The 26,871-nt window shown below is 45.5% G+C and overlaps 1 protein-coding gene across 2 annotated transcripts in view; it reads left to right on the top strand.

The window, feature by feature from the left end:
* Positions 1-26,871, top strand: part of RELN (reelin) — a 2,335,047-nt gene that overhangs the window by 2,093,447 nt on the left and 214,729 nt on the right. For both annotated transcript variants that reach the window (XM_069628072.1, XM_069628071.1), the window contains exon 43: positions 902-1,049. In XM_069628072.1, the coding sequence (XP_069484173.1) occupies positions 902-1,049 (148 nt within the window). The remainder of the gene's footprint in view (positions 1-901; positions 1,050-26,871) is intronic.

The following is a 26,871-nucleotide window of genomic DNA, read 5'->3' as shown; positions in this document are numbered from 1 at the left end:
TTGTGGACAGTGCAGATGGTTTTGAATTTAATCCTTGCGATCACTGGGAGCCAATGGAGAGATTTCAGAGCTGGAGAGATATGATCCCAGTGCATGAGGCCAAGGACAAGTCTTGCAGTCCTATTTTGGGTGAGTTGCAGAGAGCGGAGAGTAGAGGCAGGCAGATTTAGAAAGAGGCTGTTGCAGTAGTCTAGCCTGGAGAGAACGAGAGCTCTGGAGACAGTGAACTTCTGGGGGAAGGAGAGGAAAGGAAGAATACCTCTGAGGAGGCGCAGCTGGTAGTGTGACTTCTTATTGACGTCAGGGATGTGAGGAGAGAAGGAAAGTGCGAAGATGACCCAGAGGTTTTTTGCCTCACAGGTGGGAGAAGGAGGAGGGCCAAGAGAGGCCGGCCAGAGGGTGACATCAAGATGCTTTATAATGTATGTAAACGTTAAGGGACCCGGATTTCTGTAAACCTAAAATTGTCTAGGTTTGGCGCCTCTAACCTACAAAAAATGGAAACATGATTCTTTAAATGTACCCAAAATGTAAACCTGCTTCAATAAGAGAAATAAGCTCAATATTTTAAGTGATTTGTTCAACCTTCTTACTTGAACGGAATGTGTGTCCATTTGTTTGAATATCATTTCTTTATACAAAAATAGTTGCAATAAAAGTTGACAATGGGGAGTGTTGACAATTAAATTAACCTAATGGTTCTCACACCCAGCCCTACTTCTTTTGTTAGCAGGATTTCCGGTGTGCGTTGCAGTATAAAGTAATCTGCTACTACTTACCAATTGGGCGGAAGTTATCATTAGAGATGGCACAGTCAAAATTATTTTGTTGAGAAATGCTGATGTTGAAAATTGAGCAATATCTGAAGATAATTAAGAAAAACCATATTCTGTCTATTCAGGCCAGCTCGAGTCGGACAGGTTCCTGTTGGTGAGCGGTGGGAAGCCCTCGCGGAAGTGTGGTATCCTTTCAAGTGGAAACAACCTCTTCTTCAATGAGGAAGGCCTTCGCATGCTGATGACTAGGGACTTGGATTTGTCGCTTGCAAGGTAACCTACGGATGTGTTTCCTGGTGTATTCCCAGTGTGCCTCACAGACGGCTATTCTGGTATTAGTCTACCGCGGTATGCATGCACCGCAAACATTGTGGAAACATAGGAAACATACTTTCTGCGTTGGTCAGTTTGACTGGCTCCTAGAGGGCGGGCCAGTTATTGGCTTATGCAGGGATCAACTCTAACAATGGCCCATGCATGGGAGATCGGGGGGGGCTGCAGAATGCACAGTTTCCTGAGCACCTGGGGTCTTTGGCCACATTCTTCCTCGGTATAAGTTGCTGTGCCAGCTCTATACGTTAACATGATTAAATGATTCCTTATAGAACAGGTTGAAATAAGGAAAGTATCGTACATGAGGGCTAACCCCAACTCTAAGTGGGACTGGGGAAAAACAGAAAATACAAGAAACAATTGTCCCACCAGGAATCATTTACAAAACAATATCAATCAATTCAAAATATGTAACATTCATTAGACTGTGGGGCTAAATTTCAACTATTGATCAAAGATAGCAGTAATGATTTAAAAAAAATATTTGTAATGATTTTTATAATTTTATAACAAACAGCAACAAAACAACATAATTACATGATATGTCACATTACATTAGCATGAGGATCATTCCCTATGAACTTCCCAACTCCCCTCCCACCCTGCCTATGCATACTTCTGCATTATTTGTTGTATACATTGGCTCACAATTTGCTTCATGTGCATCTTCTAGTACAGCGACTTCGCCTATGTCACGGTTAAACAGGGTCACTGTCAAGGCAATCCACTGTTGTATGTCCATGCCCAGATCTTGTTTCTGTTTCATTAGCGCCTTTTCCCACACACCAGTTTCGGCGACCAACCGTTTCTTTAAGTCATCCCACCATCTGGCCACACTCGGTTGTTTGCATCCTTCCAACTCATAGCTATACATCGTTTGGCTAGTATATACATTAGATCTTTAAGTTTGTTCAATGGTTTGTTCTTCGAACACCTCCTGTATCTACCAAGCATGCATGCCTCTGGAGCTTGTATATCCAAACCTATGCCGCCTTGGGCCGCCTTAAGCGCCACACTTAACCAAAACCCATGTATTGCCGGGCATCCACAGAACATATGTGTCATTACTGCTTCCTCTTCCCTGCATTTAGGGCATTCTTGTTTACCTGCGCCCTTGAATTTTGCAATTGCCGCTCGCGTAAGGTATGCTCTGTGTGTGATATAGAGTTGCATCAGTTGCAGTCTGGCATTTCTGGAGACCTTTTTATGGTATAATACTATGGCGCCCCAATCATTATCTTCAAATCTTTTGCCCAATTCAATTTCCCATCTCCCCTTTACACTTTAACTCAACTCTCGAGTTTCTCCCTATCAGTACTTCATAGATTCTTGAAATGTTGTGTACACCCACCCTCTGTTACACTGAGAAAGTTCTCTATTTCATCACTTCCTATCACCTCGTCATTGATACAAGGCCACCTCCCTTTCACTACTTTCAGCACTGCACTATGCAATCGAAATTGCCCTGTGTGTATGCCTTTCATCTCCTGTAGTTCAGCAAAAGTCAACAAAGCTTTCTCATTGCGTATATTCCCTATCGTGGCGATATTGCAAGGCTCCCATTTGGTCCGCACCCTTCACCATTCCCTGGCATGTCTGCCATTGTTGCCGCTATAGGGGTCTGTGGCGAGATCGAATCTACCAGTCCCATAATTTTACAGGTTCTCTTTAAATTTGCATTCCCAGTCTCACTAGATATGGGTGATCCATTTTCTCTCCTTTGGGGGTCCAAATCAGATCCCTGAGGTATGTGTTTTTTATAGCTGGCTGAAGGAGATTCGTTTCTGTTGTGGTCTCATCTGCCATTCATTGTACGACATGTCGCAACCGGCACGCCAAGAGGTACAACTTAAAGTTCGGTATTTTCCATCCCCCTTGCTCATAGGGCCTCTGTAATACATTTAGTGCCACTCTGTGCCTCGCACCTGCCATAGCAAACGTCTGCATAGCTTCTCTAGGTCTCTGAAGAATTGCCGCGCGATATTAAACGGGATGTTGCTAAAGCAGTGCATAAGTCTTGGCAGTGCTGCCGTTTTCAATGATGCAGCCCTCCCTGCCATGGACAGGGGCAGCCTACCCCAGAACTCCATCAATTTCTCCAACCCTTCTTTAGCTCGTGCTGTGTTTAAGGCGTGTGCTGATTTGGGGTTGTGGTGTATATTCAACCCCAGGTATTTGAAGGAGTCGGTGCACCACGGCAGGGGCAAGGCTGGCAAGTCCTTCTTCTCTTTCGTCAACGTCATGGCCAATGGAAAGAGGCATGACTTGTTTTTATTTATTTGGATCCCAGTCAGTGCACTGAACCCATCAAGCACCTCCAGCACGTATGGCAAGTTGGTCTCCGGTTTACACAGATACAATAACATGTCATAGGCGTAGATGGACACTAAATGTTGTACTACATTTATTTCAATTCCTGCGTCACTATATTCCTATCTCAGGTATGCGGCTATAGGTTCAGCAGTAATAATATATAGCATTGGAGACAAGGGGCAGCCCTGCCTCTTACCTCTGTTCAGCTGCCACCCATCTCAGTATGTATAACAGTTCTGACACTGGCCATCGGTACCGTGTATATTAGCCTGACCCACTTCATGTATTTTGGCCCTATTCCCATTTTGACCATGGTGATTTACAGCCAGTTCCATTGGATAGAGTCAAATGCCTTAGTTACGTCTAGTGATACTATGGCACATTGTGCCTCTCTGTCCTTTGTGCTATAGATGACATGATGCAGTCAGCGCAGGTTTTCTGCCATGTTCCTGCCCGGCACATATCCTGTTTGATCCCAGTGGATCAACAGGGGGATCACCTTCCTGAGTCTGTTTGCTAGCAGCGCGGTTAGGATCTTGCTATCTTGGTTTAACATGGACAGTGGTCTGTATGATCCGCAGTCCGTGCTCTTTATTTGGTTTCAATAGTGGGATTATCACTGCTTCTCTCATGGTGTCTGGGAGAATCCCCGCTTCATAAGCCTCGTTGAACACTGTGGTGAGAAGTGGCGCCAGGGTGTCCGCATAAGCCTTGTAAAACTCCCCTGTTGGTCCCTCTGAGCCTGGGGCATTACCAGAGGGCAACTTTCTGATTGTAACCAGGACCTCCTCTGGGGTAATGGGCTCCTCTAGTATATCTAACTGTTGTGCCTCCAGCCGTGGCAGCTCTATTGTGTCTAAGACGTCCAGTATGTTGCTTTTGGTCGCTGACTGGGGGTCGGCATATGTTTGTTTGTTTTTTTGTTTGTTTGTTTGTTTGTTTATTAATTTGTAAGGCGCACTGAATCCTTAGGTAACTGGGCGCACAGAAAACATGGATACTTATAGCTTGGTTACAAAGTAAAGACAGGTGAAGGTAGAGTACATACATACAATAACAGAGTCAGAATAAAATACAATAAGGAACTGGTACAAAGGAACAAGCGGTCGCTGGTTCTGTGCTGGTGCAGTCGTTTAGTCATAGTGGTCGTTGGATCGTAACCAGTTAAGGGTGTTTCGTTAATGTCTCATGGTACTCGGTGAAGACTGAGTTTATGCCCGCTTGCGTGTTTACCTCACTTTGGTCTGAGGTGTGGGTGATACATATCGGGGACCTGGTGTCTTCTCGTTTGTATAGCCAAGCAAGCATTCTGCCGGGTTTGTCACCCTGCACATGGCTACTTTCTAAGTATCTCGCTTGGTTGAACTACCCTAGCCTGTCCCACTGTACTAGGCATGCCTGCCTCAGCTTGATCTCCTCTTTAATATGTTCTGTGTCTGCTCTTGCCTTCTTCTCCAATACTTGTAATTTATCCTCGATACCCTTAAGGGTATTCACTGTAGACTTTTGGACTCCTCTGTAGGCCGCCATCATTTCTCCCGATAACTACTTTACATGCCTCCCAAGCTGTGCCCACTTTTTGTACACTCCCCTCGTTTGTCGTTATAAAATCTGTAGTACTTTTCCTTATATGTTCGCAAAATGCAATGTCTAGCAACGTTTCGCTTAATAATCTCCATGTGGGTATAGGTGGTCTTGGAGCAAACACTGTCTAAATCACAGAGAGTGGGGAATGGTTTGACAGGACCCTTGCCAAATATCTCACCTCAGAGAATGCCAGCCCATGTTCATCCCCGGTGACAAGTAATCTATTCTTGCATGAACTCTATGTGGGACTGAGTAATGAGCATTCTCTACCATCCACATGTTGTTCTCTCCACAAGTCTTTAAGCTGGAAATGCTGCAGCAGTGAGGCTAACACTTTGGCTGGGGGGGTAGGTCTTTTATGCTTGGTATCTGATCGATTCTTAGTAGGGTCTGTAGTACAATTAAAGTCCCCATCCCTATAAGGGCCTAGCCTTGCATACAGCGACCGGAAGAAGACTATGGCGTTGTGATTTGGTGCATGTGTGTTCACGATGCAAATTTCTACCCTCATTATCAATTTTAGTAGTAAGGACTTTAAATGGGATGGCATGGTTTATCCAAATCAAGACCCCTCTTGCATAAATTAAGTATGTGGAACCCACAAATACACCTCCCCATGCCCTTGCCAGGTTCTGTTGTTTCTGTGCATCTAGGTGTGTCTCTTGCAATAGTGCAATCCCAACTCTATTCTTCTTAATATACATACTTATTCTCCAGCGTTTAACATAACTATTTAATCCTCTGACATTCCATGTCATGATTTTAACAGTTTCAGCCATTATGTCTCGAGACCCAAGGTATCATGTGAGCAATGAATCTAGTATAGTCCTTATAAATCCTTGTGCATAGTATATTCCAGAGTGTGTCAGGGCTCCCACCCTTATCCTTCCCACCTCCCCCCAACTACAAACCAAACTTACACATAACTTGTCCAGCGGAGCTACCCCTGCTAGGATTTGCCCGTTTCCGCTCCATTTGACCCGGTCCATAGACCAGTCTCCTGGTGCCCTACGGACGGGCTCTATATAGTGGCCCGAAAACTACTCCTCAAGGGGCTAGTAGGTCTGCATTAGCGTTCCCTCTACCAGGTATCCGTGACTTCGCCATATTGCTCCTGCTATTCCTCTATCGGATCATGTAGCTACCATACCATTAATAAAGCTTTCCCATTGTGTAGCCTGGGCATATCACTACTCAGCATTATCACTGTTACAGTGTCAGATCTGCTGTTTCAGTCCGCACAGTGACTTCCACATTCGTCAGGCCAGCTGACTCTCCTCCTCTTCTTCCAGTATCTGTGCGTTGTCCATCCATTCTTGCACCTCTGCTGCCAACTCGAAAAATAGGGCTTTGCTTTTATAGATCACCTGATATTTCGCTGGATATATTAGCATGTACTTTAGACTGGTTTTCCTTAGCCTAGCCTTCGTGGAGATAAATATTGCCCACCTCTTTTGGACCTGGAAGGTATAGTCAGGGTACACTTCGATCTTCGCCGATTCCCTTTGTGTCGTTCCTCTGGATCTGGAGAAGGCCAGGATTTTTTCTCGGTCTTTATAATTCAACACCTTGGCTATCATTGGTCTGGGTGGAGCACCCGGTGGTGGCCTTCTATCGAGGGAACGATGTGCTCTTTCAATCGTAAACCCTTGCATGAGTTCTTGCACTCTGATTTCCTGTATCAATGTCTTTTGCACATAGTTAGTGGAGTCCGATCCTTCCATTCCCTCTGGCAGGCCCACAATTCAGATGTTGTTTCTGCATGCTCGACCTTCCGCTTCCTCTGCTCTGTCTTCCAATAACTTCAGTTTCTGCATGAGGATGTCTATATCCTTTCTTGTCTGCACTTTGACCTTGGTGTTTTCTTTACCTTGTTCTTCCAGCTTGTCTGTACATTCTGCTATGGCTCGGGCCTCTTGATGTAGCAATGCCACATCAATAGCGACAGCGTCTATCTTGTTCTCCAATGTTGCTTGAAGCACTGCAAAGGCCTGCAGAATCTGTTGGTTCCCAGGATCCGCCATGTTCCCAGGGGGCGATGTCTGGTGTTTCACTTTGTCCCCGTTGTCTTTCTCTTGTCGGAGTGCTGGACCTGGTGTGAAGGTTTCCAATGTGATCTCCTTATTCTTGGCTTTGCTGCCCTTGGTTGTCATCTTGCTTGCTGAGCCAGTGGGGCTTCTGGGTCTCAATTGTTCAAGGGGGTGGTTTCCTGCACCAGGGGTCTTCTGTAAATGGTCTTCCAGCACAGCGCCTGGTAAGAACCAGTGCTTCTTTGTGGCCCTCGCCTCCCACCAGCGCCAGCAATGCTGTATCTTAGTTAGTGGGGTTCATACACAACATATGCTCTCCAGAAGGCAATTCCCATGTGCGTAAAGGTGTGCAGTGCTTGAGTGTCCTGGGCCTCCTCTGCTTGTCCTCTGCCCCCTAGTACATCGGATGTGCGCTGCAAACCGCAAACGCGTGTGATGGTTGTGCCATGGTGGAGCAAGTGTTTACAGGCACAGCCCAGTGTATGATCTCCTTAAATTGAGTGGTAGCCCAGTGTCAAGACCAGTGTGGAGGCCTGGGGCTAGCGACCTGGTAGCCTGCTACACCACTACTAACAGCTCCTATCGGACCTTCAGGTTTCGGGTCTACTCCTGTGGCCGCAAATGCGTCTTCTCCCTGGCCAGCTGTGTATATTACAGAAGCCCCGAAAATGCTGCTGGGATGGTGTTAATGTGGCATCTCCTGGACCTCTCGCGGCCGCAGCGTTGCGTTGTCTCCGTGGTCTCCTCGTGCACAAGCGTGGCTATGTTGTGATCACCACGTCATGTGCTTCGCCTTCATTGTGGTGTTGTTCCAGTCCCTAGTTGCCATTGCTATGTCCTTCAGATCGAACCGTGACACCCCAGGGTCTTCCGTTGTTCCATCTGCTCACTAGCCACTTCGTGGCGCTCCACCTCCAAGGCCATGCTCACTTGGTGTGAGCGATTCGTCCGACCCCCACCAGGCAAACACTTGTTGAGAAGGGCGAGAGTTTGCCGCGTTGGCTGGTGCTGTCCCCTCCGGGGCTCTGCTATGTGTGCTGGCATAGCACTGATGTGTTGCCCGCTGCCCTTTCCGCTTGTGCGAAGTAATGAGGGCTGTTATCGCCCTTGTGCCCCCCCAGGAGGGGGTTTTGCTAACGTCTGACTCGTTTCGGGGGGCAGGGGGGGCAGTTTAGACATGGGCGTCCTTATTGTTGTGCTGATTTATATCCAGCGCGGCCGTACGCCAGGGTGCTGAGAGTGGTGGGCGGGGCCTGCTTCCTAGCCAGATGATTAGTGAAGTCCATTCAGGCCCCCCCCCCCCCGCCATGCCCCCTGACTCCTTACCGCTAATATGGTGCCCAGCCTGATTCTCCTCTGTCCCCCGCTCTTCCGACTCGCCGTCGGCTTCTCTCGCCTGCTGTTCTATGGCAGGGGGTCCTCCAACGTAGCTTCGCTGCAGCCCGCAGAGTGACTCAGCTGGTCGCCCCTCGCGTCTGCCAGCAGCAAATGTCTTCAGGGCCCGCGTTCACGTCCACCGGTTATTTTGGATCCATACTCATTTGCTTGGCACTATGCCCTGGCCCCTTTGGTCACGTTATTTTGGTGATTCAGAAGCTTCACTCCATTGGCCGCCAGGCTCTCTTTCTTCCCAATTTGCGCAGTGTTCTGGACCTTCCTTCCTCTGGCAACGAGGTTCCGTCGCGTCTTCAGCTGCAATGTATCTTCTAGCAGTCTCAAAAGTCAGAGTACTGTGGCGTCCTCTCTGCCGGCGCAGCTGCAACCCCCTCTCACGAGCGTTCTGCAACTTCACCAGTTTATCCGCTGTCCTTTAGGTCTCAGTCGCCATCTTCCCGACCTTCGCCGTGGCCTTTCTTCTGCCCGGTAGATTGACCTGTATTCAGTCCTTGTAAGCAATGCCACGCAGTGCGGAGCTTCGCTGGCACTTCCAGCTGCTGTTCCTCTATTTTCTGGATATTTTAATCTTAATAAGCATTTGTTTGCTGCATATCAGTAGTCGGATCGTCAGGAGCTCGCGGAGAGCATGTCCTCTTTACATGGCCTCTAGCCACACCCCACAGATAGCAGCAAAGATATCAACTTGATCACCCTGAAGTCTCTTCAAACATCCAAACATTATGGCGGACCCTATACAGAAAAGAGGAGCACACTGAGGTACAGCTCATTAAACATTACAGCATTAGTCAAAAATGTTGTTCAATTTAAACATAATCACGCACACATATCATCATAATGAAATAAAAAAAATGTTTGGACAAACTACAATTTTACACACAAAACAATAGCCACATAAAAACTTCAAGTGGCAAAATTAACCAACAGGCCGCACAATGAAGCCCTAGCTGTATACTAACAGTGGGAAACTAAAACTTCTCTATGGGGACCTTTTAAACCAGGGTCTGCGTATGTCATACAGTAAACCAATACACCTATAGGGCCTTTCCGACACATACGTTGCTAACTTAAAGGGTCATACATTCGGCAGGTTGCACAACTAGCTCTGCCTTCTTCACGATCAAACAAATACACCCTGGAAAAACAGCTCTGACTCTGAAGTACGGCTGTGAGTGCAATCTAGCAAAGAACTGTGAGTGCAATCTAGGATACGGTTGTGAGTGCAAGCTAGGGCACCGCTGGTGAGACAGAGCAACATATAATCGTTGTCCTAAACTGGTTCTTGTTTTTAAAGTGCTAGACTTTCTATGTGCAAGTAAAAATATTGAAATTGAAAGGTCAAATGTATGATTCGTCCAGTTTATTGCTTGTTCGACCAAACTTTGCTCATGGTGTAGGCCTGCTTTTCATTCATCTAATACATTGGAATGGAGGAGCCATCCGTTGACCCGCCTAACCGTGGCCACCTTCCTCCCTACATCGTCTCCATAGCGACGTTGTTCTCACTGTGTCCAGTACATCCCTGTCCACTTTGGCAACATTACAGAGTCAGAATGTTTTTTAGCCTTACACAATGCCAACATTTAGATATGTCAGTTTACTTAGTAGCACCTGTGGAATGGCCTCAAATTCCAAAGGGGAATTCTTTGCCCGATGCAAGTAAGAATCTAGACCATCACTTGAGCACCCAAACTTTTTAATATCGGACACTTCCTTAATGAAATGTTCTTCTTGCTTGCCCCAAAGAAAGTTCTTGATAATGTGGAAACTGAGATACCTAATATATCGGAAGAACCAGTTCTAGCAGCTACAAACATCTTTTGCCAATTGCTTTTTCTGCAGTCACTTCCATAATGAAAGCAATACGATCAATCCCGGTTTCATGACTGATGTTCATGGAAAACACATTAGGTAATTCAGAAAAAGGATTCATAACTATTCATTCAGGTTTTGAGAATTCTGGTAAATACAAATCCCCTGACAACATTATATTCACAAGAAATTCAAAATTGTATCATAGGAACGTCTGAAGGAAAATATGGCTGTTTGAAAAATAAAGCTGCTCAATGTCAAGTGCCATCGAAATTAGATAATTTAGGTAGAAGTAATGTATGTATAAATGGGTATTTTTCTGATCTTATTGAGACTAATCTAATGAATCGGAAACAGCATAAGGGAAAAGTAATGTAAAGCAGAAGGAGAAGTTATTCCCTATGTATCTACTAAAACTGTATCTAAAAATACGATGTCCTCGGTCTCACGGTTCACGGCCAGCTCTCTCACAAGCTTTGACACTCTCCTCCCTGACGGCTTCAAGATCCTCTCCATGCCCAGATCCAACTGTTCCGGAGGGGGAGTAGCCTTGATCTTCCCGCAGGGGATTCCTGCCTCTGTCATTCCTATGCAGGCCTACTCCTCTTTCGAATGCCTTGCTTGCAGGCTTTCTCTCTCTCCTGGCCACTCTCTTACCATGGCTACTATCTATCGGCCACCTGGACAGACGACCTCCTTCCTGTCTGAGTGGGTGGACCTCTCCTCCTCCTTCCTGGCCTCACGCAACTCCTCCTCCTTGGGGACTTCAACATCCACCTGGATGCTTCCTGACCTCTGCTACTCTCTTTTTCTTTCTATTCTCCCCTCTGGCCTGACTCACTCTGCAGGGCCCACTCTGGATGTTCTGATCTCCTCAGACCTCCCACTCCCCATCCCTCTGACCACTCCTCTCTCCTAGAGTGATCACTTTCTCCTTTCCTCCCATCTCTCCCTCTACCACTCAGGCCAAGCCAACTCCAGCACTGCCACCTACCTTCTCGGTCATCCGACCCATGGAGTGTGTGTCAGTTGAGGCTTTCGCCGCCTATTTCTCTCCCACTCCTCCACCTCGGGCTGACTCACATCCTGACACAGCCCTCTCCATGCTCCACTCTTCTATCTCTGAAACTCTTGATGTTCTTTGCCCCGTCATGAGAATCCACTTGAAGCCCAAAGACAAGTACAACTCCTGGTATGACTGACCTCGTCACCCTTAAACGCAAGTTCAGGGTGGCTGAGAGGAAATGGCCAGCTTCTTGTGCACCCTCTGACAAACTGGTCTGCCGCCTGCTCCAAAGGAAATACAGGCTCTCTATCCGCACTAAGAAGAGAGCCCACATCCAAGCCTGCGTCTCTGCTGCATCTAACAACTCAGCCGAACTCTTTAAAATCTGCAAGGAGCTGGCCAATCCTGCTGAAGTCTCTACCTCTCCTGTCCCCTCCCAGGCCTTCTGCACAGCCCTGGCTTCGCATTTCATCTCTAAAACCCACAACATCCTTTCCGCCCTCTCTTCCTCTGCTCCTCCTCCCTCTACTCTTCCCCTCTACCTCCGCCCCCCCCTGCGGTCACCCCTCCTCCCTCTTTCTCTGCCTTTCCTCTGTTCTCCCCTGATGAGGTTTCTAGATATGTCCGATCTATGAATGTCTCGTCAAAACAGGTTCCACCTGTTCTTCTAAAACCATCAAGGACCACATTGACACCCTTGCTCCTGCCCTGGCTAACTTCTGCAACCACTCCTTTGCCACTGGAGCCTTCCCTTCCCCCCTGAAGCACTCTCTTGTGCACCCTCTTCTCAAGAAACCCTCAGCCGGCCCCTCCTTCCCAGCCAACCATCGCCCAATCTCCATCACTCCTTTCCTGGTTAAACTCCTGGAAAAGCTAGCTATCTCCCAGCTTAATCTTCACACTGAATCTGTTGGTTGCCTCCATGGCCATCAGTCTGGCTTCAGAGCTGCCAGAAGCACAGAAACTGCTCTCCTGAACATCAGTGAAGACCTGCTCTCCAACCTTGACTCCAACACCACCTGTGTCCTGATCTTCTTGATCTCTCTTCTGCCTTTGATATGGTCAACCATGCCATCCTGCTCAATCGTCTCTGTGATAACCTGGGTATCACTGGTCAGGCCCTGGCGTGGCTGACTTCTTTCCTCTCTGATCGACCCTCCCAGGTTCAACTTGGGTCCTCCCTCTCCTCTATCTCTATCTCTACCTGCGGTGTACCCCAGGGGTCTAACTTCTCTCCCTGGCTGTTTAACCAATACCTGGCACTCCTTACCCACTGCATCGCCACGCTCTGCCCCAACTTCCAGTGCTATGCGGATGACACTCAGCTCATTTTCAGGCTACCCTTAGCCACCTGTTCTCCCTCTCTCATCTCTGACTGTCCGCCATCCAGGAGTGGTGTGTTGCCAATGATCTCTGCCTTAATGCCAGTAAGACTGAAATTCTCTTCATCGGCACTCCTGCTCCCTCCTTTCCTGTCACTCTCTGGCTGGCCTCTCTTGGCCCTCTTCCTGCGCCCACCATTGAGGCTAAAAACCTCAGGGTCATCTTCGACTCCACACTCTCCTTCTCTCCTCACATCTCTGATGTTTCTAAGAACGCCCACTACCAGCTGCACCTCATCAGAGGTGGTATTCCTTTCCTATCCTTCGCCCAGAAGCTCACTGTCTCCAGAGCTCTGGTACTGTCTAGGCTGGACTATTGCAACAGCCTCTTTCTAAATCTGCCTGCCTCTACTCTCCACCCTCTGCAACTTATCCAGAAAAGGACTGCGAGACTTGTCCTTGGCCTCAAGCACAGGGATCGGATCCCTCCAGGACTGAAATCTCTGCACTGGCTCCCAGTGGCTGCGAGGATTACGTTCATACTCCTCAGCATTGTCCACAAGGCCTTCTGGGGCCTGGGTCCTCAATACCTTCAGCTCTGGCTGCCTAAATATCTTCCTTCTCGAGCTCTTCGCTCATCCGCCTCTAACTCCCTCAGGGTCAGTCGCTTCTCCAAGCAACGAGTTGGCGGTAGATCTCTCACTTCGGCTGGGGCCTGCCTCTGGAACAGCCTCCCTGCCTCACTGAAACTTGAGGAGAACCATCTCCACTTCCGGAAGCACCTCAAAACCTTTCTCTTTGCTTCTGCTTTATCTCCTCCTCCCCTGTGCTGAATCCCTGGCTTAACTGTACTGGTTACCTGGCCACCCTCTGATCTCGGGTCCAGGTCCCCTCCACTGCCATTCGCACACCTGCACTGCCTTCCTGGCAACCCCCGCACTCAGGACTGTTTCTGTATCCCTACAGTCCCACTACCACCACTTGACACCGGATGTCTGCACTTGCCCTTGCACTTGCCACCAGCTCGCCGTACTTACTTCTTGTTATTCTATTATCCCATGTACTGCACTTTTCCCTCCTCCTCTCCCCTGAACCTTCCCATGCACTTGCACGATCTCAATGACACTTGGCCTAGTAGGATTGTTGTCTGTCTTCCCTCTGTTTCCCCCTCCCTTGCCTCGGCGCGCCTTGAAACACTTGTGTATAGGCGCGTATAAATGATATATCATATCATATCATAGAAGGAGAATATTGGGGAAGAAGATATGACCTATAAAGCGTCCCTGTAAACTCTTTAAGCACAGCTGTGTGCACGTCGCTTGAGTGTCACATCCATGATGTCTCTAAAGCTGTCTTGATTGTGAATGCTGCTACATTTCACTCTGAGAATGATAGAGCAAGATACTACTATCTTTAGTATTTCTAGAACTTAAGAAAACAGTGTAGAAAATATATAAGATGTATTGGGAATGGTAATTTACTAATGATCCTCTTTAAACAGCATCACAAAGGGATCTAAGTAGAAGGATGAGCCTATAGATTTTTATATTTCAAGGCTAAGAGTCTGAGTGGGATAGTTCCTGTCCGATGAATAAGACACGTATTTTGGAAATTATAGAGATATTGTTTCGATTTAATTTTTGGTTTCTAAAGAGGTTGTGCAGATTATAGAAAAATAAAAGTAGAATGGATAATACTGACAATAGCTTTGATGATGCTTCATTATCATAAAGAACTTGAATGGAGAGGAATACTTGATTGCCTGCAGATATTTTAAAGGAACAACAACTGGTTCCGGCTTTTAAGAAGGCCTCTGATAAACATTCAAAGGAAATTTGAGTATAACCTCAAATTAATTATACACTTTTGATGAAAATTTACAATAACTCAAATATGACAACAACAGCAAAGTAAGTCCAGTGACCCTATGTACTAAAGAAACCTGATGGCAATGATGAAGAACACGTTAAAAAGAGTGCACATTGGATCTCATTGTGAACTACTTTGTAATTACAATTACATCAGGGAAACAGTACTCCTAATACTTACACTACTTAAATTTCATGAAATGTGGCAGGGTTGGAAACAAATTTAGTATGGTTGTAAAATCATTGTGAACTCTCGACGGCAGATATCAGGTATATTCCATAAACTTGATTGTTAACTTCATTTTTACTGTAGTGATTTCAGTACTTATCGTCAGCGATAAAGGGAAATCGGGAAGGGCAAATGGAGGAGAGCGGTTTTATTTAATCAAAGAATTTCTTTGCCAGCTAGTATTTTATCATGTTCCCATGCTAATACACAGATTGCTGATGTGTTTTTCTGTTTAGTGTAAAGTTTTAATCAGAATTTTAACATGAAAGTCCTTCTCATTCATACCTATATGTCACTTGAGAAACATGAGTTTTTATTTTAAAAAACGATTTTAGGCTGGGTTTTCAAGTAGAATATCCAGAGGTGCACTTTAGTTGATGGCTGATTTTAATGCAAAGATTTCTAATGATTAACCACAAGAAGAAATCCTATTTTTAAAAGATTATAGAGATATATTGAACATGTGTAAGTTAAATAGGAGAGTGAATGCTAAAGGCAAAGTTCTATTAGACCTGCTTTATTCGAATCAAGTTAGCATACATCAATGGAAGATTCCCTGAAGATACCCCTGCAAACCCTACTTATATAACGTTTAATGGCTATGCCTCTATTTTGGACTAATTTGTAGTTTCTTCAAAGGATTTTCAAATATAGTTCCTTCCTAATTTTATCAGTCAAGTGATCATAATCCATTGCTTTGGAAAACAGATCCAATATCGACAAGGAGTGAGCTATGGGGATCATCAAAAGAACACATTGTAGAGTTAAAGATGATACAATAATGTGGAATTCTAAGGTTTATCGTGAATTTGACTTTTGGCTACATCTGCTTCGGGTTATGATTGAGGAAGGGGATGGAAACACCACATAAAGATAGTATGATACATTCTTAAAGACAATTAGGCCTGAAATAACTAAATTAAATCAAAACAACACAGTATCAAATAATTTAAAGATTAACTATAAACAGGATTGGTATGAAGAAACTATTTTGAATGGAAGCAATGTTCTCAGTAGAGAGATTTTTCAGGGCATGCCATGAGGCTGGTCCATCTATAAAAGATTAAGGAACATTTTAAAGATCAAATATAAAACCTTAATAAAAACTAAAAGGAGAATGTATCAAGACTTGTTATGGCAGAAATTATAGAGGTCATCAGGAAAAAGGACCCAAAGGCTTTCTTTCAATATGTTTAAAATGCCACATGCCAAGGCAAAAGAATGCATGTCAATGCAGTAAATGTGAAATCTTGGAAACAATATGTCTCTGTTTTTTGTCAAATTCATGGTGAATATGGAAATATGTTTTTCCTTCATAAATCAAGAAACTGTACTGTTTTGGAATCACCTTCCTTTAAAAAAATGTAAACCTTAATTTTTGCTTGTAACCCATCTAGAGCCCAAAGACCAGAAGGAATTTCTATTTCTTTATTAGAGCAAAGCATGAGTCTGTGAACAACTATGCTGCATCATCTTTATAAAGCATTTATCAGCTGTAAAAATGATCCAAGTACTCGGCAAGACCGTATCATATTCAAAGTATATAAACAAGGCAGAAGAGATCATCCCTGTAGCTATAGACCAATTGCATTCTATTGTTTGGTGTTAACATGTCTGAACAAATAAAAAAAAAACTGTTTGGGGCATTGTGAAAGCAATCACCATTGAATGTATATAGAAGAGACAGTGTTTGGATGAGAGTCCTTATGAGAGGCATGCATGAACGAAAGAGAAATGCTTATTTTCAAAAAGACGTCTATTACTTGAAAGTGACATTTAGATATGGGCTATCATTACCATTGATTGTGATCAAATTATCCAGTAAAGCATTGAACACATAAATAAATGTGTGTATTTCCTGTTTGCAATTGTTACAAGATTTCAAAGCAAATATTTTATAATAAAGAAGTCCTGGTGAACCAGACAGAAATGCACGGTGTGTATTTGGTTTTAGAAATGCTCAGCGGCGTGGCAGTACATTCTTCAGTTGACATGAGTTAATGACCTTTAAATAAACATTTAACCACTTTTTTAAATTTGCATAAAACTAGGTGGTAAATTCACTGCCCACGGCACAGCTCAAGGATTGTACAGCAGTTTTGCGATATTTAGGGGGCGCATGAGAGAAGAACACATTGCAAGTCAGTGGCGCAGTTGCTACATTTTGCTCCTTTGTTCAAACTGGAAACCAGACTTGCAGGAGTTCAGACTATATATATAGATCTCCATTCGGATGCATTCATCTACGGACGCGCAGGCAAGAGCCTTGAAAATGAGCAATTATTGAACTTTCAACCAGATAGTCATTTATTATCAACTTCCATTTTCCAATCCAAGACCTTGAATTCCTTTCATGCCTTGAGAAGGAACCTTAGGGTTTGAAACACGTGTCGGCTGACCACTCTCTAGACTATTTGTCTACCCTATGCATAATAAAAAACACCCTTTCAGACACAGCATCTAGCGTGTAATTTCTTGTAATCACAAGACTTTATGAAAACTAATCGCAGCAAGGTAACCAGGAACTTCTACTCTCTCATTATGAAAGGTGTTGGGTTCACCTTTTCACACCTGTGACCTTGCACAGAATATGTAGAGATTACCAGAACACAACTTGATCTCAGCACAGGAGCGTTCGATCTTAGAGCCCATTTTTCCATCATCTATATATATATAGGTCTCACCAAAGATGTTTTATAAAATACCTTTCCGATATTAAGATGAAACTCCTATTTCAAGCGTTGATGTAGTGTTGCAGCTCACATGCCACTAAGCATTATCATTGAACTCTGGTGTATTAATGAACTAAACAGAGTGGTGATAGGTAGGACTAAGGTGTTATAGTAGCTCTGCCAAACTGCGCATATCAGGTGAATTTAGGAGCTGGGGTTTCAGGGATAGTCACTTTCCTTTGGTACACAATAAAAGGAAAGAAATCCAAAGCAGGGCCAGCATGCCAACCAGTCACAATGAAAGTCACAGGGGACACGTTAGACCTCTTTTCACAAGTAACGGTGAGGCCCCAAGTGCACGTTACAGGTCTGGTTCCTTTTTGGTTCTAACTCATATTACAAAAAGCTGCCAGCTTTCAGGATCAAAAACAGTGTCTTAGTCTGAAGCATGAGGTCAGGGGCATACAGTTGTTCCCGCCCTTCTGTTGGACAGCCAACCAATGGCATCCCAGATTCTTCAGGCCAGTCAAGGAGTAAAAGTGTGAGCCTTTGTCTGGTCTAATTCCCAATTCCATATGCCCCAAAGTCTACATTTAGCTTTGTTTTCACACCACATGAACACTTGCCCTGAATAGGGTTGCTCTGAGGTGATCACTTGTCACTGATAGTATGATTATTAATTAGAGATGATATCCAAACAAGTGCAATGTTTGAATTATTCATCTTTGTTTCTTTACTTCTATTTTAGTGAGCCTCTCTAGCTCAGTGCCAAATTGAACTGCCCCTCCCGTTCCTTCTCTTTTCATCCAGTCTCTTCCTTATCTAACATCATGACCTGTCCAAAGACATAATCCTTATTAAGACATTACATTGACTAATCCCAAAATGGCTGCTATTGGGATGGTCCGAATCTGAGAGTATCTGGTCTCATTAGCTAAATCTCTGAAAGACGTCTCTGCTGCCAGGGCGTTGGTTCATTCTTAGATGGCGGCTTGCTCGATGATGAACTGCCTCAGTGATAGAGAGACCTGGTTGGTGACGCACTCCTGGAGGCCATGCATTTTTTTTTTAAACCAGCTGTTGACAAGATGGATGCCCAATTAGCTGCTGTACTATGATCGTCAAACGTCACAAATACCAGGCAGAAGTGAATTATGACATCCGTAGGTGGTGAGTGGAGGGAGAGCTCTGCCTAAACATAGCACAGCCCCATCATCCCTCCATCAAGAGTCAATTGCATTTCCGTTCAGCTCACTTTTGCCTATAATTCCGGTCAGGCTGCCTTTCCCGAACTGTTTATCAAAAGTGGACTAATCCAGGGGAGGATCCATGTGAAGAAGCAGCTGCAGCAGTAGTTGAGGAGGGAAGGCGCGGACCCGGGGCAGGGGTTGAGGTCAGGGATGCGTGTCAGGCTGGGCAAAGGTGCTTGAAGGGAGGGGGTAGGAGGTGTGAGAAGGACTGGCAGGTGTCCAGATATTGTAGGGGTGTCCCCTGCATTAGAGGAGGGAGTTAGATGGGGAAAGAGGGCAGCAAACCTCAGGGGTTTGCTGGGGTGCCCCCACATTAGAGGTGGGGCTGGTGGGAGGGCAGGCAAAGTGAAGTGTTTCCCCCGTAGCAGCGATGCCGGACCCGGGAAATGGGTTCTAGGCAAAAACATCCTGCAGGAAAAATAAATGGCCCCAGTTAATTCCTCTCAGTAGGCACTCTGGTGTAGATTCCATGAAATGTCACTATGATGAATAGGAACATTGGTTGTGGCCCCTGAAAATTAATAGACTTGTGCTAGGCGAACGCACTCTTGTACAATTAGCCACAGCGATTTGGGAGAAACCCCACAGTGCTCATTTTTCCTTTCATAAGGGCAGGTAGCTTCAACCTGACCTCCCATAAGGAATCATTGTAGGGTCCGCCCACTCCCACAGTTAAAGCGAAAGTACTCCCACATTCTCATCTCCCCTCCATTTAATAGGGCATACAATATTTTAAAGGATTCAGGCAGAACACATTTGAGTAACGATGCTCCCTGCATTGGACCAGAAGCCGTCACACATACAGAGTTAAGTTCCCAAGTCTTCCTCAAGTGAAACCCCCCCTAGTTGGCCCGTTCACACACTTTTTAAATGTGCTTGGGCATGTATTTTAGCTTAATAACAATACCCCAGCATCAGAAACTTCAATAGTCCTTGCTTTTCTTAGTTCTTCTCCTAAGCTTTAACTTTTATTCTCAAAGGACTTGTGAGCAACATATCATACTATGTTGAATTCTAGTGACTCTGAGAATGTGAAGCCACACCTTACTTCCTTTTTTAGTTTGGGCTATGCAACCTTTAAGAAAAAACGATTGTCATTAAAATAATAGCTTTAACATAAGAGCTTCAAATATGGGCTTTGAATGAGGGTCTTTAATGATTTTTCAATGGAGTGTATTTGGTGTTGTTTGGTTATATTGAATCTCTCCCATTCCATGCCCCTAAACAAGGAAATACCTATGACTAATCCCACCCATTCCGTGCCCATCTCGGAACTCTTTGAGCTCTGAGTTCTTCCTTGGAGGCAGCCATCTTGGGTGACTGTCTGTAAGGAAGCTCTCTAGAAACAAGCTAAAACTAACAGCCATCTTGAATGGGGAAGATACCATGCGTCTTCCAAATGAAATGATACATTGAATTATGTGAGTATAATCTTTTTTTAAATAGCTAGAGCAATTTGCATTTTGGGAGCTGGTTTTGATTTGTTTTGATTTGCAATGAAATGAGGACTAGTTTTGGTAAGCTGCCACTATGGTGACTTGACATTTTGGATTTATTTAAATGTGGATTCAAGCCTGAAAGGTTTTTCAACATGTTGGCATAGTTTCATGTAACAAGACCTAGCACTTCGCTTAGGGTAATTACTTAGGAGTTTATTGACATTAATCGGATCGCGGGTTGTGATACGTTAGTGTTTCCTTTTCTTCTGCACTTTCCGTTGCACCGCGTATGCTTGGTAAGACACGTTATCCTTATCACATGATCACAGCAAACGTGAGAGCTGGTTCATGTGGGTTTGTAAAGTTGCTGGGACACTTGTTACCACAATCCTGTTACTCTGCATCAGGTTTTGTTAGGCGGATGTCTTTTCCAGCAGCATATAGGTAAGTGCATGGGCCTTCTGTTTGTCAGAATTAAGTGATTTAGTAATATTCAGCACTGTTAAGCAAGACACCTTCTATATAGAGACTGATGTTTTGATAGACACAGTAACAGACTCCAGCTTGGAGCTTCTTCCCATTCTAAAGTTGATAACGCTGACCCACAAGTTGAGGGACTTCTTGTTTTTCTTTGCTAAGAGCCTGGTGTGATTATGACTCTAACGTACGCATTGGACAGATTAATGCCATGGCGGCTTGCATGACAGGTTACACTTTTTCTAGGCCAGAGGCATTGGTTTGGAAAACCCCCTCTTTCTAATTTTCATCAATCAATTTTGCGAACATCCATCAGTTTGTTTAATGATGGCGAATGTATTGTTTGACGTTGTTAGCACGTGCCTCTGTTTTAATCCATGCAAAACAAATGCATCTTCACCCTTGCCCAGTGGGATCTGAAACGGGCAAAATGATTGCTCAGACTTTACAAGTGTGCTTTGCCCCATCCTCTAGCGCTGGCAGCCAGCCGCGCCTTCCCACACCCGTTAACCCTGCTGTCCAGAGTGGCGCCTTCACTTTCAGTGTTCACTACAGAGGAATCCATCCCCTAGTGCCAATGTGTACCGTTTCTCACCGCTACAAAATGTTCTCCTCCACCCCTGTTTGCCCTATTCATTATTGAGAAATAGAGTATGCAAGATCTGTCCATCTCTAGATGGTTTTCAGCGCCCACCCCGCCCTCTGCCACCTCTTCACTTCACACTTGCTCCCAAGTCATAGACCGCACATTGACTCTCATGTGGCTGCAGTGTGATTTTTGATGGGGTGGATTTTGCTAATCTCCAATGATGGGTGGATGTCATGGGATCCATTTTGCATTCCTGTGTCCCGTCTAAATTGTCTGCCTTGCGCCCTGACTGCGTGGTCCCCCGCAACTCCCGACCACGTGTTCCTCGCACTTCCATCCTTGGCTCATCACACCGCGCGTCCTTGACCACTTGGTCACTCGAAACTCCCGACTGCGTGCGCCTTGCGCCCCCTTTTCCATCCTCCTGCACCCACCCACGTGCCCTCTTTGCTTTTCTTCATTGACTGCCCTGTTTTGCGTTGTATTGCTCTGTGTTCTGTGTTATTCTTCCCTCCTCTAGGTTAGCATTTGTCAACTGCCCTTGTTCTTTGTATATTGTTTTGTGTTGCATTATATTGATTTGTGTTCTGTTGTATTCTGCCCTCCTCTATGTTATCATTTGTTTACTGCTCTGCTCTTTGTAAATTGTCCTACTTTGTTTTGTGTCTTTCCTCACCGATTGCCCTGTTTTTGCATTGTTTTTGATTCATGCTCTGCTGTACTGTTCCTTCTACTAGGTTTCACTTGTTGACTGCTTTGTCCTTTTGTATACTGTTCTGTGATCTGCTGTGCTCCACCCTCCTCCAGGTTCTCTTTTAGCTACTGCTCTGTTCTTGATACCATGGTAAACTGATCTGGTTACCGAACTGCCCCATTTCTGCCTGCTCTTCCATTTGAGCTCTTGTCTACTTACTTAAGTTGTCTACTATTGTCTGTCTCGTCTGCTTGAACCCCTCCTTGTGTCCTCCCCTATTGTCTCCCCCCTACCTTTCACCTCCACCTCTTCTTCTCTCTTCTTCCCCCACCTACTCTATGGTGCTCTTTGTTTCTCCTATCTTTTCAAACTGCTTCTCTATCGACTATCCTGCTCTCCTCACTACGTCTGGTAGGAAGATGTTCAAAAGGGATATCCTGGTCTCCAACCCAGGCCTCCCTATTGCTGATACCTATACCAGTGCTTCCTCCAGACAGACCCTCACCGACATCCTCTTTGTCGTTCCCTTGCCAGACCTATGGACTCTTCATATGGTCCCTGTGCTCTCCCCTTTCTCTTCTTCTCCCATTAATGGTGGCACCCTGTGGGAGGCCCTCCTGGCCCCCTTTTACTCCTCTAAGGTAATTAATGTTTACCAGAATGGCACCGTCTTGGTACAAAGCCCTCAGGCCAACCTTCTCATCTTTGATAGATGCTTCCTGTGCCTTATCAATTTCGGTTCTTCTCCTGCGGTCCCTTCTCTCCCTTCCATGGCTTCCTTGCCTCCCCCCTCTGCCTCCTCCTTGGCTACCTTGCCCTCTCCTCCCTCCTCTTCCGTCCCCCCTCGGGCTCCATCTACACCTACGCAGGGCATACCACTGATTTGTACCCTTCCCCGGAAGTCTTTCAAGGCTGGCAACCTTCTCCATATTGCCACTCTTAACTCTCGCTCATCTGTCTAACACTTCTCTGACATCTGCTGCCTCCTGGAAGAACTTGACCTCAATGTCCTTGGTCTCACCGAGACATGTTTCATGGCCAGCTCTGTCATGAGCTTTAACACTCTCCTCCCTGCCGGCTACAAGATCCTCTCTGCACCTAGATCTAACCGTTCCAAGGGGAGTAGCCTTGATCTTCCCGGGGTGGATCCCTGCCACTATCATTCCTATGCAGGCCTACTCTTCTTTCGAATGCCTTGTCTGCAGGCTTTCTCTCTCTCCTAGCCACTCTTTTACCGTGGCTACTATCTATTGGCCACAACTGGTCAGATCACCTCCTTCCTCTCTGAGTGGGTGGACCTTTCCTCCTCCCTCCTGGTCTTGACCACTCAACTCCTCCTCTTTGGAGAGTTCAACATCCACCTGGATGCTTCCTGTCCCACCTATGGACTCTTTCATGACCTCTGTGACTCTCTCTCTTTCTATTATCTCCTCTGGCCTGACTCACTCTGCAGGGCACACTCTGGATGTTCTGATCTCCTCAAACCTCCCACTCTTCATCCCTCTGACCACTCCTCTCTCCTGTAGTGATCATGTTCTCCTTTCCTCCCATCTCCCCCTCTACTCTCCGCCCTCTGCAACTCATCCTGAACAGGACTTAGAGACTTGTCCTTGGCTTCAAGCCCAGGGATCATATCTCTCCAGCACTGAAATCTCTGCATTGGCTCCCAGTAGCTGCAAGAATTAAGTTCAAGACCCTCTGCATTGTCCACAAGGCCTTCTGGGGCCTGGGTCCTCAATACCTCCAACTCTCTCTTTGTAAATAAATTCCTACTCAAACTCTTTTCTCCTCCAACTCCTTCAGAGTTAGTCGCTTCTGCAAACAACGAGTTGGTGGTAGATCTCTTTCCTCGGCTGGGGTCTCCCTCTGGAACAGCCTCCCTGAAACTTGAGGAGAACCATCTCCGGTTCCGGAAGCACCTCAAGACCTTTCTCTATGCTTATGCCTTCTTGCTTCCTCTCCCCTGCTGATTTCCTGTCTGATACTGCACTGGTCACCTGGCTACCCTATGATTTCAGGCCCAGGTCCCTGCCCGCCCAGTTACACACCTGCACTGTCTTCCGGCAACCCTTGCACTTGGGTCTGTATCTGTAACCCTACAGTCTCTCTACTTGCACTTTTGGACACCTGCTGTCTGCACTTAACCTTGCACCTGCCACCTGCTGGCCACACTTGTTGTTATTGTTGATCCCATGTACAGCACTGACCCACTCCCCCTTTTCCCAGGCACTTTTTCCCTTCCTCCTCCCCTGCACTTGCACTATCTCAATGTCACCTAGTCTAGTAAGATTGTTGTCTCTGTCTTTCCTCTTTTCCCCCTCCTTTGCCTCGTCGTGCCTTGAAACACTTGTGTATAGGTGCGTTATAAATGCCATATCATATCATATCTTCCACTTTGTGGTGCTATGTCCAAGTTGGCTTGGACTGAATGGCTCTTTCTGTAGCGTTTCTTTATTGTAACTTTCTAACTCACGCACTATATAGCAACACTTGCCCATGGTTGTCCATTATCTTCTGTTCCTTCCCAACTTCCCAGTGACGTCTGGGTTCTGCTTGATGCAATGATTTGTCATGCCTCGCATGCTTCTCCGGAGCCACGCGACCGCAGCATTAAGATATTGACGTGCCTCACTTACTAGCTTCCCCAATGGTGGCACCACTACAGCGCTGACATGCATCACCTTGTAAGCTTTCCCGTGCCCAGTGAAGACGGCATTGCAACATTGGCATGTGTCAACCTGCAAGCTTCCCCGGTGATGCCAGTTATAGTACACTGGCTTGCATCACCTTGCAAGCTTCCCCTCTGCTCAGTAATGCCAGTTTCAGGGCAGTGAAATGCATCGCCTTGCGAGCTTCCTTAGTGCCACATGACAGCATCCATCACTCTGAAAGTTTTAGTACACTGACTTGCATAACCCTTGCAAGCTTCTGCAGCGATGCCAGTTATAGTAAACCGACTTGCATCATGTGTTGCCCATAGATACATGCCTAGCCAATGCGTCACACACAATAGATTTATGGGGGTAGCAAATACACTGCACCTAGACAAATTTGAGGGAAGGCAATGTGTTGCACTTGGAGGACTTTGAAAGTTAGTGAATGTGTTGCACTTGGAGGAATTTGAATGTTAGTGAATGTGTTGCGCTTGGAGGAATTTGAAGGTTAGTGAATGTGTTGCACTTGGAGGAATTTGAAGGTTAGTGAATGTGTTGCGCTTGGAGGAATTTGAAGGTTAGTGAATGTGTTGCGTTTGGAGGAATTTGAAGGTTAGTGAATGTGTTGCGCTTGGAGGAATTTGAAGGTTTTGAAGGTTAGTGAATGTGTTGCACTTGGAGGACTTTGAAGGTTAGTGAATGTGTTGCACTTGGAGGAATTTGAAGGTTAGTGAATGTGTTGCGCTTAAAGGAATTTGAAGGTTAGTGAATGTGTTCCACTTGGAGGAATTTGAAGGTAAGTGAATGTGTTCCACTTGGAGGAATTTGAAGGTTAGTGAATGTGTTCCACTTGGAGGAATTTGAAGGTTAGTGAATGTGTTGCGGTTAGAAGAATTTGAAGGTTAGTGAATGTGTTGCGCTTGGAGGAATTTGAAGGTTAGTGAATGTGTTACACTTGGAGGATTTTGAAGGTTAGTGAATGTGTTGCGCTTGGAGGAATTTGAAGGTTAGTGAATGTGTTACACTTGGTGGAATTTAAAGGTTAGTGAATGTGTTGCACTTGGAGGACTTTGAAGGTTAGTGAATGTATTGCACTTGGAGGAATTTGAAGGTTAGTGAATGTGTTGCGCTTGGATGAATTTTAAGGTTATTGATTGTGTTGCGCTTGGAGGTATTTGAAGGTTAGTGAATGTGTTGCGCTTGGAGGAATTTGAAGGTTAGTGAATGTGTTGCGCTTGGAGGAATTTGAAGGTTAGTGAATGTGTTGTGCTTGGAGGAATTTTAAGGTTAGTGATTGTGTTGCGCTTGGAGGAATTTGAAGGTTAGTGAATGTGTTACACTTGGAGGAATTTGAAGGTTAGTGAATGTGTTGTGCTTGGAGGAATTTGAAGGTTAGTGAATGTGTTCCACTTGGAGGAATGTGAAGGTTAGTGAATGTGTTGCGCTTAGAAGAATTTGAAGGTTAGTGAATGTGTTGCGCTTGGAGCAATTTGAAGGTTAGTGAATGTGTTGCGCTTGGAGGAATTTGAAGGTTAGTGAATATGTTAAACTTGGAGGAATTTGAAGGTTAGTGAATGTGTTCCACTTGGAGGAATTTGAAGGTTAGAGAATGTGTTGCGATTAGAAGAATTTGAAGGTTAGTGAATGTGTTGCATTTAGAAGAATTTGAAGGTTAGTGAATGTGTTGCGCTTGGAGGAATTTGAAGGTTAGTGAATGTGTTGCACTTAGAAGAATCATTGCAAGCAAGCGTTCTTTCCTTGTTATAGGGTCGGGGCTTTCCCTAATCAATAGGCTTACCTTGGACAGGGGTTACCTGCCAGTACCACGGCCAGTCCATATGGCGCAACTGACACCTGCGTGTGCTAATTCACCTCTCACCTGTTCCACCATTGAGGACAGTTTGGGGGTTCCACAGCCATGAGTCTGGGCCAAACATTGCTTTGTCTCCATAGTTCACATGCTACTGCTGCAATAAAATGTCTTAACCAGGTCTGCCTTCATCCACGCGGTTTATAAGCACTCTTCCTGTCCTTCACTAAAGACCTGTTAAAAACGAGCATTGGCAAAGCCAACATTTTTGACTTGAGCATAAGGTTTAGGCGTTTGCCAGGCACTGCTGTTAGATTCCCAGGTGCTCCACAAAAGCCCAGACTGTTGGCGTTGGCAATGCTTGTTTTATCACTCAAGGCGAACATGCAGTTTGTTAAATGCAGGCGGGGAGTATAGATCTTTTTGGAATAATCTCAATTTCCAGATTGCTGTCAAATGTGTACCCCGTTTTAAAGATACAAGGAAGGCCTTCCCAGACATCGTCCTTCAAGCTCACAATGAATGTTCCATTCCCTGCAATATTGAAAGTGCTTCCCCCAGCGGTGGGTAGCGGGTGGCGGGTGGGGGCGCCCGATTTGCATACATTGACCTCGA

This window comes from Ambystoma mexicanum, chromosome 12, assembly GCF_040938575.1.
Source record: "Ambystoma mexicanum isolate Mex_15411 chromosome 12, UKY_AmexF1_1, whole genome shotgun sequence".
In the NCBI taxonomy this organism is placed as follows: Eukaryota; Metazoa; Chordata; class Amphibia; order Caudata; family Ambystomatidae; genus Ambystoma; species Ambystoma mexicanum.
This window is presented reverse-complemented; position numbering and strand designations above follow the sequence as displayed.